At 36.9% G+C, this 21,972-nt stretch overlaps 1 protein-coding gene across 6 annotated transcripts in view; it reads right to left on the bottom strand.

Annotated features, from left to right (window-relative positions):
• Positions 1–21,972, bottom strand: part of kcnh5 (potassium voltage-gated channel subfamily H member 5) — a 197,523-nt gene that overhangs the window by 81,889 nt on the left and 93,662 nt on the right. For 4 of the 6 annotated variants that reach the window (XM_031890227.1, XM_031890226.1, XM_031890224.1 and 1 more), the window contains 4 exons: positions 19,780–19,908; positions 11,477–11,512; positions 9,428–9,543; positions 5,658–6,050 (listed from right to left, as the gene is read on the bottom strand). In XM_031890227.1, the coding sequence (XP_031746087.1) occupies positions 5,658–6,050; positions 9,428–9,543; positions 11,477–11,512; positions 19,780–19,908 (674 nt within the window). The remainder of the gene's footprint in view (positions 1–5,657; positions 6,051–9,427; positions 9,544–11,476; positions 11,513–19,779; positions 19,909–21,972) is intronic. The other 2 variants (XM_031890225.1, NM_001127437.1) reach the window with 1 other exon arrangement.

The raw sequence follows: 21,972 nt of genomic DNA, 5'->3' as shown, positions 1-21,972 counted from the left end.
TTCATATACTAAATATATAAATATACTAGTTAGTAAACTAAACCTTTTATCTTTATATCAGTATATGGAGACTGTCATTGCAGTTCATTTACAATAGCAAAAATTTAGATGATTTATCAAAGCTGGGGAAAAAAAAAGCTTTTCCTATTTTATCCAGTTACACTGTGGCATGCAATATTTTCTTAACACCTTTTTTGTGTTTATTGGTGGAATGCCTTAAAAGTGGCTCAATGAAAAACATTTATGAAATGTATAAAAAAGAATAAAAATGAGCACTTCAGAATGTATTATATTACAATGCAAAGCACTTTTTTTTTAGAGCTAAAGTAGTGTATATTTTAGTTTAAAAAGAAAAAAAAATACACCACACATGAACTTATTAACAAACATAAGTCCTATAGTTGCCAATGGAAACTAATTGGGTCTTTCCCTTTATTTTCGAACTCAGCCCTGTGCTGTGCACCAAATCTTTTTTTATGTTGGTTGATAAACAAATGCATTTTTAAGAATAACTGCTTGCACTGCACATATTTTTTACTTTAATTACTGAATTCCCCTATGTCGTTTTTGCCTGTAATACGGTAATGTGATAAAGGTATCTGTATTTGCACCACGTCTTCTAACTCATAGCAATGGATCACGTTTAAAATGTTTATTGGTTGCTTTGGGTTACTAGACCTAGTGCAATCTAGTGCCTAGTGCACCCCTATATACCCCTATATTTATTTGCTAACTAAGCAAGGGAAGGTGTTAGTGATCCTAAAGCTCCTATAGCTGTAGACCAGCTGATAAGTAAAATTCTTAAGACTTTCAGTCAGTAAACACAGGAAAGAATATGCACTCTCTAAAACACAGCAGATAGAAAATATAACGAAAATACTCAGTATCTGGAAAGCTCTTTATGTTAATCTCAGCTAAACAAACTATGGTAAAAATTTGCATTGTTTAAAACTAAAATTCTAAACTTTACAGCAAACTTCATATGTTCTTTTAAACCAAAAGAGAGCACAATCCTACTAAAAGCTATTGATATGAGAGTGACACAGCTATGCCTAAGTTTTGGAAATGATCCTTTTAAAACTTTCAAAATGTGTATTGCATACACAGCAACAGCACTGTTGCTTCATTTGAACCTTAGGTTTCTGGCCAGTGCTGGAACAGGACATAGGCAGTGTCAAATCTTGGCACCAATCCCCCCAACCATTGGTACTCCCTCCTTGCTAAATTCAAGCGGACAATTCCTAATAGTATGAGAACACCACAGCCAATTATATTACGCATAAATTAACAATCACAAAACTTTAAACAGTGGCTAATATCCGCAAATAGAAAAAGCTGCTAGGGGCAAGTAATAACGGGGGATTTTAATTACCCAGATATTGACTGGAGCAATAGTAGAGAACAGTAAATGGGGACAAGTTTATAAACTTGTTGCATGACAACTTTATGTCACAGGTTATTGAGGAGCCAACCAGAACCATTCTGTACTGGATCTAGTAGTCTCTAAGGACCCAGAACATATAGCAAATATGCAAATGGTTGAACCCCTGGGTAATAGTGACCATAATGTTATATCATTTAATGTTTGGTGCAAAAAAAACCATATACGTGGGGTCAACAAAGACCCTAAATTTCAGAAAAACAAATTTTAACACCTTAAGGTCTGTCCTTCAGAGCATAGATTAGGGCATTATGTTTTCTCAAAATACACAGAACAAAAATCATTATCATATATTAAATCATTATTGTTCTCAATTTTAAGTGCCAAGACTCACCCAATAGCTGCAATGGACTCAGCTCAATCCAGTCGGTGTTTGACGCAGGACATAAAGGGTTATTTAGAATTAATGTTAACAAGGCACCAGTGCCAGATGGAATACATAGTCGGGTACAGAGAGAGCTAAGTTCAGTTTTAGCCAGGTACTTTGTTTCTGATATTCTCAGACTCGCTTTTGACTGGTATGGTACGTATGGATTGGAGGAAAGCTAATATAATTTCTATATTTAAAAGGGGATTATGATCTCAGCCTGGCAATTATAGGCCATCCATGGTGGGAAAGTTATTGGAAGGCTTGTTAAGGGATCACATACAAAATTATGTTATGGAGAATGGCATCCACCCCTACACTTAAAAAAAAAACTTCTCGTTGTGCCTGCACCTGGCAGCACTGAATCCTTGTTTCCCCTTCGTGAAAACCATACTTTTTCAGTCTTTCCTGGTTGTAGAGTCATTATCATTAAAATTAACTGATTGATTAATTAATTAAAGTTAAGGGAGGCCTGTAGATCCATGAATGAAGTGTTTGGGCTCTTTGCAATTCTTCTAAGCATCACACAGTCTGAATCTGTGGTGCATTTTATGGGATGCTCAATCCAGACAATCACAGACCTTATACAGACTGATGAGCAGAAGCAATGGTTTTTATATTTCTTTCTTCTTGGTAGGGTGTTAATAAAAACCTAAATGCTATAGGTCAAACAGATAAAGTTTCTGTTTTTATATAAAAGAAGCTTTGCTGATGATCAAATAAGCAGGCATCAAATATAAAGTTTTCATGGCAGCTTATATTGTGCTCTATAAAAATTGTTGCAATATAATCTATAATGTATTACTGGTCACACCACTGCTACAGAGACAGAAGCCCATCATTAGATATTCTTCCCACACCTCCCTATTTATGCTAAGAGAAGTTTTAGCATCTTTTCATATTGTCTGCATAGAAGCATACAGGAGGGGCTTTAGGGAAGAACGGGATTCTTTAGTAGAAAATATACTTAGGAGACCCACTATTATTTATGTAATATGAATTTTTAAAGACAAACCAGTGAATAACTTGAGCTTTACTAGCAGCAACTATTACATCCACCAAAATTGTAAAGGTCTGAAGTTGACATTTAGTTAAACTTAAATAAACAATTGACTTTCAATTTCAAACTTTCGCAAGGAGTTTGTGGAATCTTAACAAAAATAGATACAACAAAACTAGATGTTATCCCCCAAACAGTAAACTAACATCAACTTATTAATAGTACCCAGCGTCCCTATTAAATCAGGACCTCCAATATGGGAGCCATACAATAAACAGATGCATGCACCACCTATTGTATACAGAATAGCCAGGTACATTCCAAGTGGCCAAGCCTTCAATAATATCACACATATCCAGGATATATTTGACAAACCATGCTACTAACAAATTTCCCTTACAATGACATTATAATCAAAAGCACGGCACTGAACAGTAGGGCTTTCAGCAAATAGTTTTACTACAAGAAAATAACAGGTTTGGTAATGGAAATAAATGTTTACAGACGTACTTATGGAGCATAATGAAAACACCCACCATGTAAGGATGGTTAAAAATTCCTTCTGCAACATTTTGTATACTGAAAAATGTGAAAGAACATACCTTAAAGAAAAAAAAATATACTGCTATTGTTATTCTTGTATGAAACAACTAATGGAATGTTATGAAATAATGGCTTTGTTTTAAGCTTACTGTCATCTTCTGGATGTTTCATAGTAGTATGGGAGAATGTAATGAGACTCTCCAGTTTGCAGTGGGGTAAGAAGAACTCATCATAAAAAACAAAAGACTATTTAAAATGAGCAGATTAGTTAGAAAATATAACAAATACAAGTCCTGGGTGTCACAGGGGTCGCTTAAGACCTTCGGAAAACCATTTCCAATGGTTTTAGGAATAATTTTATGGTTGGGGGTCACCACAATTTTTTTGTCGCCCGCATTTTTTTGATGCACAGCAAATTTTTCCACAGCAAATTTTCAGAAGTTTCGCGAAACAATTCGGCAATAGCGAAATGCAGAAATTTGCTGCGACTCCATGCCTGGCGAAAAAATTCGCTCATCACTATTGAGAACCACTGGGCTAGAGTCTTTCTAAAACCAATATTAGCTCTCATTAAAGGAACATAATAAAAAGGAGAACCATGCTGGAGTGTCCAATGCCACCACTACTATTTGCTAAGACATTACATAACAAAGACAAGCTATAAGAAATAGCAGAACTAGGGTAATAGGGCAGAACTTATAGACGCATTTAAAATGTTTGCTGATGTCACTGCCCTGCATTAAATGAGAACTTAACTCTAAAAATAAATGTGGCTATAAATGCCATAATTTATTTACTGACCATACTGCATCAGCCTAAAAGTTCAGCAATACTGTAGTAGATCCAGACCTTCATCTTGGATTTTGTTAGTAATGTTAATGACTCTCGCATGCTCAGTGTGCTCTGGGCAGCTCTTAAGAAGCTAAGTTTAAAAGGAGAAGGAAAGTCATTTTGAAATTTTACTGCCAATAAATTTGCCAAATTAGTGCCGTCTAGAACGCTATAATAATTCTGCAGAAGGCTTTACCATACCTGACGAGAGCCTCAGAAGCTCCCTCCATTTGTTTAAGATAGCAGCTACCATTTTAGCTTGCTCTTCCTAGCTTGCTACTGTAGCTCTAGCCATTGGTAACTCAGATCACACATTCCTAAGAAAGGGGAAAGTGAGTTTTATGAATTCTTATGGGAGGTGGGAGCAGGAGAAGGGAGAGAGGAGACAGCTATGCAGACTCTGGCCCCGGGAATGAAGGATTTTTCTGAGAGAGGAAGTCAGATACCCTAACAACATGTTTTCAAAAAAGGAGACAATAAATCCTGTGTTTCTTTTGATAGAGGACTCCATGCAGTTTTTCTGTGAGTGTTTATGGCTGTATTTACATAGACCTTTCAGATAAAGCTTACTTAGCTTTTTCCTTTCCTTCTCCTTGTCACAAATTATCAAGCAGAGAATTAGGTTGGCCTGTAATATCAGCTGATGCAACAGGGCTGATGCTACTAATCTCAATTATTTACTAATCAGCCTTATATTTTTTTATTATTATGTTAAACAGGCCCCAGTTAAACTGGCCCCCCTCTTTACTAGCTAAATAATAAAGCACAGGTTTGATCAAGATACAGTATCTGTGTTTCTGACACCTTACGACAGGTGGGAAACAACGATTTATGCAAAATAAAAATTTTAAAAATTATAAAAATGAGAAGGTACAAAAAAATAAAAATAGAAGAAATTATTAGCAAAAACAAGGCAGACAAACTTGCAAAGGACCTTGTGAGTAGAAGCAGTATATAGATATATACTGGATAAATAGAAGCAAAACACTACAACACTAGATTACACTAAAACACACCTTGCCAACATATATACATATTTTTTTAAGATTAATGGTCTTTGTGTTTTACCAATTTTTTATTCTACTAATACATTTGTGTTTCTGATGAAATGTATGTGCATGAAGTTTCTTATGAAGGACTAATGAATTAGATCTTTTTTGATATTTGGATTGTGATAAGCAAACCTGTCAAGTTTCGCTTCTCTGAAAAATTAAAAACAGCAAAAAATGTGCGAAAATACGGCTTTTTCACAAAAAAATTTGCCATGGTGAATGCTGAATTTTGCATGCCTGCTGAAAAACATTGCTCATCCCTTTTTTAAGCTACTATCTAATAAAAGCAAATATTGCACTTTTTCATATGAATCCCAACACTAATGTGTTAAGCAATTTTTAGCTCTCCACTGAACATCAAGATTTTGTTTGGTATCAACATAAAGAGCTTTTCCAAAAAGATCATAACCAATGAAAACTTACCTCATCTACATTTTCAAAGGCATTGATGATGTCATAAGGTAAACAAGAGAGAAGGTCTATGACAAACCATGTTTTCAAGTAGTTCATTCGTATGAGTTTGGGATCTGAAATGACTTCTCCTCCAGGTCCAACAAAAGTTGTATGAAAATTTAAAACAATGTCTACCAGGAAAATAACATCCACCACGCTGTCCAGCACCAGCCAGGCTATATTGTTCTGTTTCGTCTTGAAAGAGACATTATAGGGGACCATAATTGCAGTATAGAAAGTCAAAATTAAGATGACCCAATCCCATGTTGTCTTGAATGCACAGTAATGCAAGATAATGTGTGGTGGTGTTTTTGGTGCTTCTTGCTTGTATTGAGGAAGGATATCTGATCCCAACTGAAGTACCTAAATAGAGAAAATTTTATAAAATAAACATGTTAAGTATTAAAAAAAAACATTCATCGCCATAAAGTATAAAAGCAAAGCTTTATTAAATAGCTCCCCAATAAATAGCTCTTGCTCAGTGCCCTTTAATGGAAGACCATAGCCCCGAACAATGTAGGTCTCCATAAAAAATATATTGCATGAAACATCTCATATTTCAAACCATAAACTATTTTCATAAAAATATATATTTAGTAGTATGTGCCACTGGGTACTCCGAAGCAGAAAATTGCCATTTTAAGTACTAAGGGCTGTTCCCTGGGATCATACAATTCACAGTGCACACAAACAAACCAAGGGCACACATACATGCTAGGTCCCATCAGCCAATTAATGGACAGAGTTCTGTCTTTTATTCCAACACTTCTTCCTGTTACAGTATTCTCTCTGGGGATATAGTTTTCCTTTAAACCATATTTATCTTCTCACTAAGAAAGCTGTTTATAGCAGCAAGACAAAGGAACAGGCACTGTGTAACACTGGTGTTTGTTCTTATGTAAATAAAAATTCAAAAATAGCGGTAAGCATGCATTCATGGCAAAATTCTGCATTTTGCCGTCAGCAATTTTTTTCCAAAATTCCGAAAAAAAAACTCCCCCCAAAAACACCAAATGAATTTGGAGATACCTGCAAATGTATACACTCATACATGGTGCTATGATGCCTACTCTGACATGCTGGATTTCATAGCAGTCCTATAACAACCCAACCAGCAAGTCCATTTCAAATATTGCTATAACTTCATTCTTCAAGGTGAAGGTAACAGTCAACAAATGCTAGCACAAAGTGCAAATAAAACATATTTATAAAACTAGTTCAGCAATATGGCATGCCCCCCCCCCCTATTATAATGTCAAGGGAAATAAATTAAGTGAATTAAAGAATATATGGTATGAAGACAAGCGCAGGTTAAGAAGTACTAAATAACCAGAAACCCAGATACAACAATGACTCCTCTCAGAATGTAAAGCTAAGCTATGGGCACACAAATGATTATTCTTGTTCATTTATCTATATTAATAGCCTTTAGGCAGTCTTATTGTAATTAAGCAGATATTAGGCACATTTGAGGCATAAAGTTTCAACTGATAACACCTTGTTAATGACTATATTTGAGTATCAATATCAAAAAGCACAACTTCTGTCTATGTTTGTTTAAAGAGAAAAGAAATATATGGATTATGGTTGTTTTCTTTAAATATTTAGAGACTGTGCTATGGTGCTATGTACAAGTACATGCATACAATTCCCATTGTGGCTGTACGAAAGGGAGACATAACAGCTCCTTTTATCTAACAGTTTGATGAGGTTCCAAAGGCTAATAACACTCACTGAATTATTTAATGGGCTAATCTAAAGATCTCATCAATAGATGAATCATGCGGGAAAGGGCAGTCAGCATCCTATCACACACTATGAGAAAGATAGGCTGGGAGTGTAACCCAAATCCAGGAGGGATTAATTACAGAAGGTACTATATAACCTGATGTACTCAGCCATCTGAACAGGTAACGCTAGAGAAATGGCTCTTTAGTGGGGAAAAATATAATATTCAGCAGTTCATAGCCTTATTGCCTGAGAACCTCTTTAGGCCTTAGATGTTTAGAGCAAAATGAACATCTGATCCACACTGTGCTTGTTAACAAGAGCATTCCCTTTGCATGGAAAAACTAATCTCAAAATCTTGATCATAGAATATGATCAATCGCTTTAATTAGCCCAACAGCTGCAATGATGGCCTCTTTATTTTCATGCAAGGGAAACTTTGATGTATGAATCTTGATTACTGTGGCCTCTGGGGCAATGTGGGCAGCACAGAAATATGCAGCAAATATTGTTCTATCATTGCAGAGGGGTTAGCACACTCCTTCCCAGCTTTAAATTCTCCCTTTTCATTTATGTTATGTATATAAAGGCTATACCATGTTTAACCAGTACAAATATTATATATCAAATTGACTAAAAGTTATTGGTTGTGCAATGAAAACATTAAGTTTAAAATCATTTTTGATTACTATATATGGTTTGTGTTACTATAATAAAAAGATTTATAATTGTACACCTATTTTTAAAAAGGGATGCACTTTTTCAAGATTGGGACAAATATCATCTAAATATCATCAAACACCATCAACATGAAAAAGATTTGTCTTTTACAAAGTTACTACTAATGATAATCTAATAAGTTATTGCTGCATAATATTTAATATGGAATTCTTTATTTGGCTAGTTATACATGAAGCCTTGTAAAGGGGTGGCACACATGTCAACTCCCTCCTTCTTTATCAGGAGACTCATTGATTCAGGCCCCCTCAACCAGTCACTTGCTGTAACAGGTCCGTCTCCTTTTGTCAGTCATTTGCTGGGCCCAAGTTACCATTATTGCCTGAAGCAGTGAAGCAGAAAGCACAGCGGTGGTGTGAGGCAGGGGAGAATTAGAGCAGGGCCAGGGGCATGAAAAGCACAACCAAGATGCCCCTGAATCACTTTGGTTGGCATCTCTGGAGTAGTGCACCTATAAATTAACCTGATACCCTGATAAAACAATTTTAAACAAATAATTCAGATTTTTAAAAGTAACTTTTTTTGTGTAATAATAAAACAGTACCTTGTACTTGATGGTAACTAAAGCACATGAAACCATATTGGTGGCAAAGCAGTCCTATTGGGTTTATTTCATGTTTAAATGATGGAAAAAAAAAACCTCACTTTTTCAAGCAATACAGATAATAGATCCAATATTAGTAATTCAATAACTATAAAAACAAAAGTACATTGTAAAAGTTAATGTAAAGGTAACAACCAACCCCATAAAAGAGGGTTTTTTTTTTCCTAAATTCCAGAATGACAGCTATGACCACTGGCTTTATAATTAAGTGCAATTCCCTATCATTCCTAGGACATGGATTCTTACTGGTCTGAAATCATCTCATGGGAAATCAAATGGGTGCCCTGGGGCTCTGGCTCATATAAATAAAAATATTTGGTTCTATAGTGTTATGACTGCTGCTATATGAAGCAGCTTTGAGAATCATCTGATTCATGACTTTCATTTTCTCTCAATGAAAAGCAGTTTGTGAGCATTTCTGCTAAACCAAACCACTTGCCTTTGGCAACACCAGATGCAAATGACCTGACTGCCACTGCTGTGGAATATATGTTTTCTGGTGGCTTCGTTGATTAAAGGCCCTGGCAAGTGAGAATTTTAAGAACCAACTGTAATTGTTTTCTGTGGAACAGGATAGCAGTAAACATTAAATGCACACTTACATTATAGAGTTCTGCTAAATACAGTTACATTCAGTTCAGTCAATATTAACAAAATGATACATCCTTACTTCAGCTAATCTGGAATGTTTATGGACCACCTCTGCTTTGTTCATTGGAGTTAACTGCTGAAGAACACTGCGGCTGTTTGTTAGAGCTCGAGTTAACCGGGCAAATTTGGTCCATCCTTGAGAGAGAGAGAGAGGGGGGAGAAGAATCACAAAAATAATAAAGACATTTTTTCAGAAGTAGTATTTTTAACATCTGTATTTAGCATACAGTGCCATTTATACCATTTTGATGCAAAAATAATTTATTACATAACTTTAATAAACATTCCTCAATGTTCTTAATTCTTCACTGTTTTGTTTCCAAGAGGTCAGGACTTCCATCCATGGAAAATCCATGCTTGCTTTCAGGGAACATGGGAAGATAGCTGCATATTTTCAAGCTGTTCTCTTTCTGTCCAGTTATTTGGATATTCACATCAGAAATGTTAAATATATTAAAAACCAAATTGGGTTTTAATAAATTACAAACACCCTGTAACTGTCAACTTTTAGGTGGAAGTTTGCAACCTCAGTGCTATCTGTAGCTGCTTTAACTCATCTTTCTCCTTTACAAAAGCAGCTCCTTTTTTGCTCTATTCAGTATGTGGAACTATGCTCTGGAACAACATATTGCACAAGAGAGAAAGCTTTGCTAATAAAATTGCTGGCCTTGCTAATGATCTAAAAATGAGTTCCACAATAATCTGCAAAGCTAGAATAAACGCTAAATAAATATTGCTAAATAAATATTGTTACAGAGCTGTTAACTTTCTGCATGTTTCACATCTGTAACATAGCAAAAGTGCCAATAAAAGGGTTTGTTCCTTTCCTACAAATATCATATCATATAATACTGCATGTTAAATTAAAAAGAGCAACAAATTAAGAAACAAATAAACTAAAGCATTCTTAGTTTCTGTTAAAGTGATACAATCCCTGATGGTAACTGCATAGGTCCCTGTTTTAAAATGGCCCGTCACCCTTTTTACGAAGACACTTTCCCTACAAATGACAAGTATAGAAATACAGATTAAAAGACAAAATGTAAGCACGCATAAAAAAGACATAGTTAAGCACATTTTCACTACAGACGTCAATGCAAACACAAGGCTATTGCACAATACAGCATGAGAAATGGTTAGGTTATTATATGAGAGGATTTATAATAAGGCAAATGATTACAGAAAATCATTAATGGTGTTAAATTACAGGGTGAAAACATTCATTAGACCTGGTGAAGTAGTTAAAACTGGGTTTAGGGCATTTAAATACATACCGTATTAACAATGTCCTAACATATAATAAGAAATGCACAGGTGAAGATAAGAATGGCTAAAGTTGTATACAGGTATAAAAGCTGTATTGTAACCTTTAAATTTGAACCATGGATTATTGACGTTTAAAATATATGTTCAAATAAACTGTGAACATGTTGGCATTTAATAAATGTATCCCGCAATAGGGTTTTCATTTGCAATGATATGGGGGTGTAACACTGGTAAACTGAAGTGATTTAGGGCACAGCTCAATTTCCACACAGTATTTCAGAGGGAATTGAGTGTTTCTCAACTTTAGCCATACCTCAGAAAAAAACCTATATGAAAACCAAGGCTGTTATATGCTATTCTACGGTAGAAGGATAAAGCACAAAACACCTTTACATTGCTTATACAAACTATTTTATGCACCACACAATAGAAAAGACAGTGTCAATTTGCAGGAAATGGGTTATCTATAAAAGGGTCGGTTATCCTCCAGTCTCATCAAATTTCATCAGCTTTCCAAGCACTCTTCATGTTTAGAGAATAAACCCTGTGCCCTATCTCATTCATTATCCTTTCTGTGACCCTTCAACATGTCTCATTTCAGAGTTACACTGACTTTCAATTATTGCTAGTTTCAGAATGGTAGGTAGTCTTGGAGATAACACCATTTACTTCAAATATGCCATGCCAAGCGATATTTCTAGTCTTGAAGTGAAGCACTGCACCACATACCCTTAATAGTCTACTGCACAGACCATGGAAAAAATATCATATTCTGTAAATACTAGCAGCTACAGAAACTTACTTTGAGGATTATTTAGCGGAGGTGGTCCAAGGGTAGCTGTGTAAAAAAGAAGTCCTGTTTTGTTTTTCTTTTTTTTGTTTTCAATTAAAAAATATACTAAGGGCACAAGTATAAAATGAATAACATTTACACAATTCCTAAATTTGTATAGTAAGAAAAGGCATTTTAAAATACATGACCAGCAGAAGGTGAAAACCTGTATATTAGCACTGCATCTGCCAATGAAATAATCAGTAAATGGACAAGTAAATCAAAGTGCAAAAAGAGGAGGGTTGTGAGGATAACAAAATAACCTACTGCAAAAGATACAGAAAAAAAAAGCACAAAAAGGCACTATGGTTGCATTAAATGTTTGTCTCCATTTCCATGGAGAAATGTCTCCACTCCATGTCTCCACTCCATTTCCATGCTGGTTTTCCCTAAAATAGCTTGCAAGTTGAGGGTAAGATTTACTATCCTGTATTTTGTGTAGCTAATCCTGGTGTCCTGTAGTACACCCTGTAGTACATGTATTCTTCCAAGATGGAGACACCAAGGTGAAGACACTACGCCAAAGAGGAGACACTAGCACATCTTAGTTACCATTCTGTTTATTTAAGCTACATGCAATAAGTCCTCTTGTCCCTTCTTCAGGTTAAGATTATGGGGCTCTTCAAATGCACCAGTGTAACATGCAAAATCATACACTGCATACACTGAAGGTATTTTCATCCGTGGTTGTTTATAACAGCTTGTGGACAGTATTAATTCTCCCTTTAAGCCTGCTCTGATAAGAGTACCTGGCTCATTCCTGGAGCTCATCACAGGATGTATGCCCTTAACTGTTACTTGTTAGGTTTCGTTGTCTGAAAAATGTCTTGACATACATCTATTAAACAGGCGAAGGCTTAGTATAGCGAGGATCATTTCCATTTTTTTTTCCTGCTTGCTATATGGTGTGCACATGGGATGACCAGGGAGCTAACAACACCAATGAAAATTTACACTTTAAAGGACATGTAAACCCCACACACAGAAATATAATCAGTGAACAGCCTCTTTGAAATCTTTCAATACCTGCCACACTGGTTGTCCAGAGGTTAATAGTAAGGCTGCAACATCTCCTTAATAACTTAGATTTCCTTCTCCTCCTGTAACCCACTCGGCCCCCTCCCTCAGGAATTTGCTTTGGCTGTTGGCTTGCGGGCATGCTCAGTTGTTCTAAGCTCAGATTACTAAACACGCCCCCAGTCTAGCAGCCAGTAAAGAGATGGCATTGCTGGTTCCCATAGAAACTCAGCTCTAGCTGTCTGCTTCAATTTTTTTCTCCTTTCTCTCCTGAGCTCAGCTCAAACAAAGCAGAACTTTTATCAGAGGCAGTTCTGCCTGTGTGAGCCTGTATTATTGATGAAATGTATGCTGAATAAGGGTCTGTGTGTGTTTATGCTGTTTGCAGATTTAAATGTAACTGATTATGTATCAGAGGAAAAATGGCCACCGGGTGAAAGCTGCTATTTGCTTTAGGAAAATGTGATGGTGCTGGCAAGCGGAGGGGATATATACAGTACAAATAATGCCATTTGGGTGGGGGAGATGTGCCCAACTGATATACATTGTAGGCAAATGTAGGCTTTACATGTCCTTTAAGAAACTTCTAGTGCTATTAAAGCACAGATGTCCTCACAACCCTGTTGGTTGCTATATCTCATATGAGAACTGATCAAATTAGGTGGTCAATGCAATCTATACAAGTATGCACATTGGATATATTTTTCAACCTAAAATGTATTTTCTGACTACAACCAACCCACTCACACTGTAAATCACTGACGCTTTTTACCTTCTCTAATTTCCAATGCCATGAGTTAGCAATTTGCAATGCACTAGTGATCCTCAGCAAGGCTGACTTGTTTGAACTGAATAACATGAAGCCTCTCCAATTTGCCTCAGAAGGGGAACTATTTCCTTCCTGACTCCAAGATGGCAATTGGACCAGCACTGAATAAACTTGCACTAAGAGCTATTTTCAGTAAGCATGTATTTCCTCACTTGCTAAAAATCCAGCCAACCCCTTCTTGAAGCTAACTAATGTATCAGCCAGCACGACTGATTCAGGAAGAGAATTCCTTGCCCTTATCAGGTGGATTATGATAATCCAACTCCCTTATTGTATAGAAAAGAATTGATTAAGCATATCCACACTCTTTTATTTTATGGAGCCACACTCTCAACTTGCATCTTTTTACTATTTATATACTTTGGGGTTGGTCTTAGCCTTTGCCGCAATCCGTTTCTCGTTTTCTATATTTGCCGTTCTGCTTTACACTTCTAATAGCGCATATGTTCATTAAATACAGCTTGTCCCCTCAGACTTGTAGTTTTTAAAGTCTTTCCTCTTCTTTCCTATTAACTTGCTTCTGAATTGAGCCACATAGGGTTGTCCTTAAAGGAGAAGTAAACCCTAAAGATGAATATGGCTAGAAATGCCATATTTTATGTACTAAACTGACTGCACTAGCCTAAAGTTTCAGCATCTTTATAGTAGTAATGATATAGGTCTTTACAGTAGTCACAGGAGCTCCCCATCTTGGATTCTGTTAGAACTGTCCTGGACAGTGCACTTACTCAGTAGGCTCTGAGCAGCTGTTGAGAAGCTTAGCTTAGGGGTTGTTGCAAATTATCAAGCAGAAAATGAGGCTGGCCTTTCATATTAGCTAATGCTATATAGCAGATTATTGAATTCTGATGCTAGTTGCACTGATTTCGGAGATTCAATATAGTAAGCATCTGTACTGATTTCTAATCAGCCTTATATTGTGGCATTTACAGTATATTCTTTATATACAGTATATTATGTGTTGGTCCCTAAGCTCAGTAACTGACAACAGCACAGAGTATATGCTGGGAATCAGCAGGAAAGAAGATGAGGAGCTACTGGGGCATCTTTGGGGGCACAGATCTTCCCTGCTAAAGGACTGTGGTTCCCTTGGGCTGGGATAGAACCTAGAACCTAATGTACAACACTTCTAGCCTAGTTCTTTAGTTAGGCTTTAGTTCTCCTTTAACACTCTTTACTTTATAAAGGAATAAATGAAAGAACAGTAATGATTTCATTAGTTTTAGTTAGTTTTAAATAACAATTTTTGTTCTATTTAAGCGGAAAACATAATGCCCTAATCTACTTTCTGAAGTACTGAACCTAAGTAAAATGTGCTTTTCTGAAATTCAGAAATTTAGTGTAATTTTGCTTTTTGCACCAAACATTAAATAAGATAACATTTTTACCACTATTACCCAGAGGTTCAACTACATGCACATTTGCTATACATATTGATATGCAACAAGTTTATAAACTTGTTACCATTAACTGTCCTGGCAGTACTGTTGCTCTAGTCCAGAGCTGTCCGACTGGCGACCCCCCCACCTGTCTGACTGCTTTGATGTCTTACCTTTGTGTAAGCTTTAAATGGTATCAGTACTGAGATTAACTGCCCCCCTGCATTTTTCACACCTCAGATTCAGGCTGTAAACCCCTGTATTGTTTAAACATGTAATCCCCTGTTCCCCCTGTTCATACTTTTTAATCCCTGCATTGTACACCCACTGCATTGTTCACTCCTCAGGCTCAGACTGTAAACAGTGCCAGCATTGTGTTATTGTACTGTATGTACTGCCTGACCTATGTTGCCTGTGTGTATGACACAGGCAGCATAGGGCAGGTAGAGTATGACACAAACAGGCAGGGTAGGGCAGGCAGAGTATAGCACACACAGGCAGCATAGGGCAGGCACAGTATGGCACACACAGGCAGAATAGGGCAGGCAGAGTATAGCACACACAGTACTCCCTGTGTGTGTGCCATCCTCTGCCTGCCCTATGCTGCCTGTGTGTGCCATACTCTACCTGCCCTATGCTGCCTGTGTGTACCATACTCTGCCTGCCCTATGCTGCTTGTGTGTACCATACTCTGCCTACCCTATGCTGCCTGTGTGTACCATACTCTGCCTGCCCTATGCTACCTGTGTGTGCCATACTCTGCCTGCCCTATGCTGCCTGTGTGTGCCATACTCTTCCTGCCCTATGCTGCTTGTGTTTACCATACTCTGCCTGCCCTATGCTGCCTGTGTGTGCCATACTCTGCCTGCCCTATGCTGCCTGTGTGTACCATACTCTGCCTGCCCTATGCTGCCTGTGTGTGCCGTACTCTGCCTGCCCTATGCTGCCTGTGGGAGGTGAACCTGGCAGGGGTTTGTTCTGGGAGTTTGTTAGCAGTTGGAAATAGCCATTAAATGGTCCCTAAGGTGTGTAATTATGTGCTGGGGGTTGCTGTGCTATCCACAGGGGAGAAAGAGGCATATGGATTTAAGCGTATGGTCTTAAAATGACATAAAATAATTTTTTCACATATGAATGATGGTTGATATCCCCATAGTGAGCACCAAGCATTTGGGTTTTTGCTGCGCTACCACCATTAATGGGGGCATGGCTTCCATTAGCGGCCCTCCACTATGTATGCTACAGAAATCCCAGCCCTCGGCACCACAAAAGTTGGACAGCACTGCTCTAGTCTATATCTGGGTAATTAAAATGCCCAGTTATCAAGACTTTCCCCAGCCATTTCTACTTACAACAGGAGCCAAGACTCTTCCTCTTCACTAATATGAGTTATTCTCATACAACTTGAACTTTATAATAGAAAGTACAATCACAAAAACTGACAAATTAAAATTACATTTGATCATATTTTTGTTAACAGGAAAAACCACACAAACCCTCCACTGCCTAGACATTTCACAACTGCATATAGAGTAGATTTCAATGCAAATATTACATTACAGCTGATATTGCAGTCAAGAGGCTCAGGGAATATTAGAAACAGCACAAGTCACCCAATACAAAGTCTCTGCCCTTTCTAATCTGCATTCTCCTCTGCATAAACAGAGTAAATGCAAAAATAAATTGTGCTTTACTGGTACTCTAATCTACATGTTTGTTAAATATTCTGCAATATGAATTACACACACTGTAATTCAAAACTGTATGCAATATAAAATGTGTTTGCAAAATGAGACTAGACAGAGAGTGATAATATTATTATGTAAGATTCTCTCCTAGACACAAAATACAGAATTTTAAATGGGGATCATAACGTAGCTAATTTATTTTATGTCAGACAGAATGAGGAGAGTGGGTACATGATAAAAAAATATTACTGGCTTTCTTGTGCGTTATAAATGTAACCATTTAAATATAAATTTAAAGAAAGAAAGAAAGAAAGAAAGAAGCAAATGTCCATTAGCCTTATATATTTAGTCAGGTTATACAATAACCTCTTTGGATTTGCCACCTCCAAATATCAGGGTCCATTGGTTCTTAACCAGATCATTTTTTCACTGATTAACTGGCTCCTGTGCAGCCTTAGTTCTAATTTGCCTCTACACACTAGGGCATCAGCAAAAAATAGAACTGAAAACTTAAATTGCATAGTATGTCTCTTTCCTTAATAAAAATGTAAGCAGAGTCAGCAATAATACAGCATCAGTGTGGATCCCAAGCAAATATAATATGTAGAGGCTATAGAGGAACACCAGCCTACTTCCATCATTTAGTCCATGGATACAAGCCATGTGCCTCATCAGATCTTCCATCACTTGATCTATAAGACAGAGGCACACCGCAGAGTCAGCCCAAACCTGACAATTCATTGCACTTTTAAGTCAGCAAAACTGTATTCTCTGCTTAGCACTTTAGGCAGAACTAATGTAAGAATTTACAATAATGTCAGTTTCATCAAACAGTGCAAAATAGCTATAGGACATCAAAATGAATCTTCTTTGCCTTCTAAAAAAGTGTCTTTAGGCCAGCAATGTGACATCCACTTGTACATTCAGTGAATGTAATATACTTGGGGCTGAACTCTTATATAGTTATATGAACATATGTTTTTAACTGTACTAAAAAAAAACTTTACTTTTGACATAATCTCACCATAATCACCACAAAAACAACCAGCGTATATTCCTGCTTGCTGGTCTTCTACACTAAAATCCCAACAGCCTCAAACATCAGGGAATGTGTTTTTTACTAAACATTTCATCCAAAGACACCTCAGTACATAGTTACTTGGAACCAGAAAGGACCCCATCAGGTTCTCCCAGAAAGGCAGAGGGCAGTATTTCCAAAACCCAAGCACACAAGATTAAAAGCAAAAACAGTACGTAATCATCCAATACCATATACCAATTAAATGTTAAAGGATTTATTTAACCCAAATGACAGAATAGACAAAATATATGCAAGGCAATATAGCAGAGGAACAACAGAGAAAAACCAAGGTGGATAAATACAACAACACTCTTTTATGTGCCTTTTGGATGTAGCCACAGTGTGCCAGCGGTGATTACAAACTCAGGGTGGGGTTCAGTTAAAAAGGAGAGTTCTGTCTGTGTGCCCTGCCCTGCACAGTCTGCCCCATTTGCTTGGTCTAAGTGTAATAAATAATTGCTTTTCTTCAGTCTATAAGGGACAGCCAGTAATGTCCCATCTAATTCCTTGTAGACTCTGTATGAAAATATGATGTTTTGTGTGCACAACAATTGTAAATTATACTAAGTTACATGTGTGCATTAAAAATGTTGTGTTTACCCCAAAATTTGCAGTGCGTGCGGGTATCATACATGTACAGTGCCCAGTGCCCAGCTTAGAGGGAACCCTGGAAACCATACTACTAGAAAGGTCCAGGTAGCAAGGCCTGCCACAAAATTTACCTCCTGTCCATTAACTAATTACTATCTGTTACCTAGGCCCATCTAACCAGGTGTACAGATCAGAACAATGTGAAGTCCGATTACCTTCCATAATGGCCTGTAGACATTTATTAGTTTAACTGGTGTGGAGAGGGAAGGAAAGCAGAATATCATCAGCAGCTAAGGGTCTTAAAATCATATGGGGGAAGAAGATTCCCTGATAAGGAAGGATGGGCAGGGGCCTAGGAGACCAAAAGGTTATCTGCTGCAAAGTGTTGTAAAAAGAGTGTCTACATAGAAACAGCTGATGCAGTGGACAGAGCAAAGATTAGAAATTACAAAGATCTGGAGTTGCCTATCAATCCAATGCATCATCTGCATTTTTTTTTTTATCAGGACTTAAGCCAGCTTGTGGCATCTTCACAGAAAGCCCCATATCAGAATTCCTTTTTGAAAGCTTGATACCCAGAAGTTAAAAAAATAGATATAATTAACACTGATCCTTAGTGATGAGCAAATTTTTTCGGCAGGCATGGATTTGCAGCGAATTTCTGCATTTCGCCATTGGTGAATTGTTTTGCGAAACTTCAGTGAAAATTCAGCCGCGGAAAAATTTGCTACACATAAAAAAGTTTTGTAGCGCATCAAATTTGGTGCGGTTGCATCAAAGAAGCGCAGGCGACAAAAAAAGACATGGCCGAAAAATGCGTTTCCCGATTTTTTCGCAGTTTCCCGAATTTTCTTGCCATTTCGCAAATTTTATGGCGAAGCAAAACAGGACAGATCCGCTCATCACTACTGATCCTCTGTAAAATATCCAAAACATATTCTCTTGAATTAAAGCATTATCAGATAGTAATATGGTAATCAAGAAAACTTTATAATGATCCTTGTGTATGGAATTATGGATTCTTGCTGAGGGGGTAGGAGGAAAGTGACAAGCAACTGTATTTATTGTTTTCCAGCAATTACTAACCATGATGTCAATGCATTAGTTCAACATGGAAGGCAAACCAGACAACCAACTTTAAATCAGTCAACTAAAACTAGCAGTTAATAGATTCAACTAAAATCTTCACCAAGAGAGATACAAAAATCAGTATTCACTTTGCAGCTACAATGTCTTTGTATCCATGTTTTGATATTTACAAATTGATGGTTTTGATCATTTTTGATTACAAATTAGCAAAAAAAATTTTTTAAACTTTAATATCGCCTTTTACTTATAAGACCTTTCAAATGCAAAAATACTTTCTGTCCTGCTTCATTCATGAGTAGCGGTTTATATGATCATTAGCTAGCTGCTGAGCTGCTGAAAATGCTGGGGATTTCAGCTGCCATCTGAAAGCAGGCAGAAACTGTAATAAATATACACTATATATTCTTTTAGATCCCAGGTAGACTTACCAGAACAGAGTTAGAGGTTCACTTTTGCATTTTCAGCAGGTAAGGAAAATACTTTGTAAAATATAAATACAAACATATTAATGTGTTATTATTCATACATACACAATAATTTCAGCCATAATAGATATGTCACACATACCAATAACTAGCCATGTATAAAAAAAAAATTACCTCTAGTTGACTCATCTTCTATTGGTTGTTTGAATAAAGTAATATCTTTAAAGGTACACAGAAATAAAACAACTTTTTCATGTTCATTCCTTATGGGAGCAATCTGCATATAGAACCAAACTGGTGTTCCTATGAAAACAAAAAAGTCAAAAAGACAGTGTTAGAAATTGTAGGCTTCTAGCAATGCTTGCTCACAAATAAAAGAAGAGAGAACAGGGAACTGCTGCATATGTATTTATTAATAGTTAAATGTGCATATTTGCATGAAGGGAAAAATCACTAACAATCATACTTAGGCACGGGGCTGGGTAAAAAAAGAAAAAACATAACATTTAGAAAAATAATTAGATGTGACGGTGTACAATTATCACTTACAGCTGGATAATGTGTGGATATGTGTACTTTTGTACTCTGTAAACTTGTACAGCACTATGTATACATGTAGCGCTTTATAAATAAAGTTAATAAAGTCAGGCATAGACATACAGGTCCCAACACAGGCTACAAAGAGACCAGCTGTTTGTTGTTTGATCTAACAGCACTATATCCATGCATATACAGTATATTGCAGGAGTTACATCACAGCGATAAACAAACAAAATTAACAGGGGATGTAAAAAATTTATGTTTCTTAAGAATGGGGATAAGTGAGGGGGGAATACACTTTTATCATCTTTTATATTTTATATCAAGGAACCAAATAAAGCATGCAAAAAATCTATTAAGCAAGCTTAAATAGAGATGGAAGGGGGTATTGCAGCAAGGAGTATTTTTTAAATATGTAAATAGTAAAAAAATGAAACAAAAAAGGGGTTGGACCCTTATTATCACAAGGGAGTCTCTTTGTTGATGAGAACAGGGAAAAAGCAGAAATTCTGAACTCTTATATTTCATCGGTCTACACAACTGAGGAGCCAGCTAATCAAGGCTTCCCTTTTATTAGACCCAGTTCTAGTAATATAACTACTGATGCATGGGTCACTCAGGAGGAAATTCAAAAAGGTAGACAATTGTCCAGTACCAGATGGTATTTATCCCAGGGTATTGCATGAGTTGAGCGCTGTGATTGCCAAACCTCCTCACTTAATTTTTCATGATTCATTGAGGTCTGGCATGGTGCTGAGGGACTGGTGAATTGCTAATGTGGTTGCAATACTCAAAAAGGGATCCCGTTCTCAGCCTGAAAACTATAGGCATGTTACTCTGACATCAATGGTAGGAAACCTTTTGGAAGGGGTAATAAGGCATAGGGTACTTGAATACATTGCAAATCACAATACAGTTTGTGTCAGCATGGATCTTCCTAGACTAATTTAATTGCCTTTTATGAGGAGGAACCTTGATGCTGGAATGGCTGTGGATGTCATCTACTTGGACTTTGCTAAAGCATTTGATACAATACAGCATAGAAAGTTAATGATAAAATTGAGGAATAGTGGCCTAGTGGTAAAAGGAACATTTTCTAATTAGGTCAGTGTCATTAGTGGAGTACCGCAGGGGTCAGTCCTTGGTCCTTTGCTTTTTAACTTGTTTATTAATGACCTGGAGGAGGGCATAGACAGTACTGTTTCTATTTTTGCTGATGACACTAAATTGTACAAAACTATAAGTTCCATGCAGGATGCTGCCGCTTTGCAGAGCGATTTGACAAAATTGGAAAACCGGGCAGCAAAATGGAAAAATTAAGTTCAGTGTTGAAAAGTGCAAAGTTGTACTTTGGTAGAAATAATATAAATGCATGTTTTACACTAAATGGAAGTGTTTTGGGGGATCCTTTATTGAAAAAGTTCTGGGGGTTTTATACATAACAAGTTGTCTAATTCCAGGCAGTGTCATTCTGTGGCTACTAAAGCAAATAAAGTGCTGTCTTAAAAAAAGAGCATTGACTCAAGGGATGAAAACATCATTTTGCCCCTTTATAGGTCCCTGGTAAGGCCTCACCTTGAGTATGCAGTGCAGTTTTGGGCTCCAGTCCTTAAGAAGGATATTAATGAGCTGGAGAGAGTGCAGAGACTGCAACTAAACTGGTAAAGGGGATGGAAGATATAAGCTATGAGGTGAGACTTGCAAGGGGACAATGGGACATGATTACTCTTTACAAGTACATCAGAGGGGATTATAGGGGATGTTCTTTAGTTTTTCACAGTGCCCTTCTTAGTGATGTTGTAATGGCAGATTCTGTTTAAGAGGGGC

Source organism: Xenopus tropicalis, chromosome 8, assembly GCF_000004195.4.
Source record: "Xenopus tropicalis strain Nigerian chromosome 8, UCB_Xtro_10.0, whole genome shotgun sequence".
Lineage (NCBI taxonomy): Eukaryota > Metazoa > Chordata > Amphibia > Anura > Pipidae > Xenopus > Xenopus tropicalis.
The sequence above is the reverse complement of the archived record's forward strand: the minus strand, read 5'-3'. Positions and strand labels throughout refer to the sequence as shown.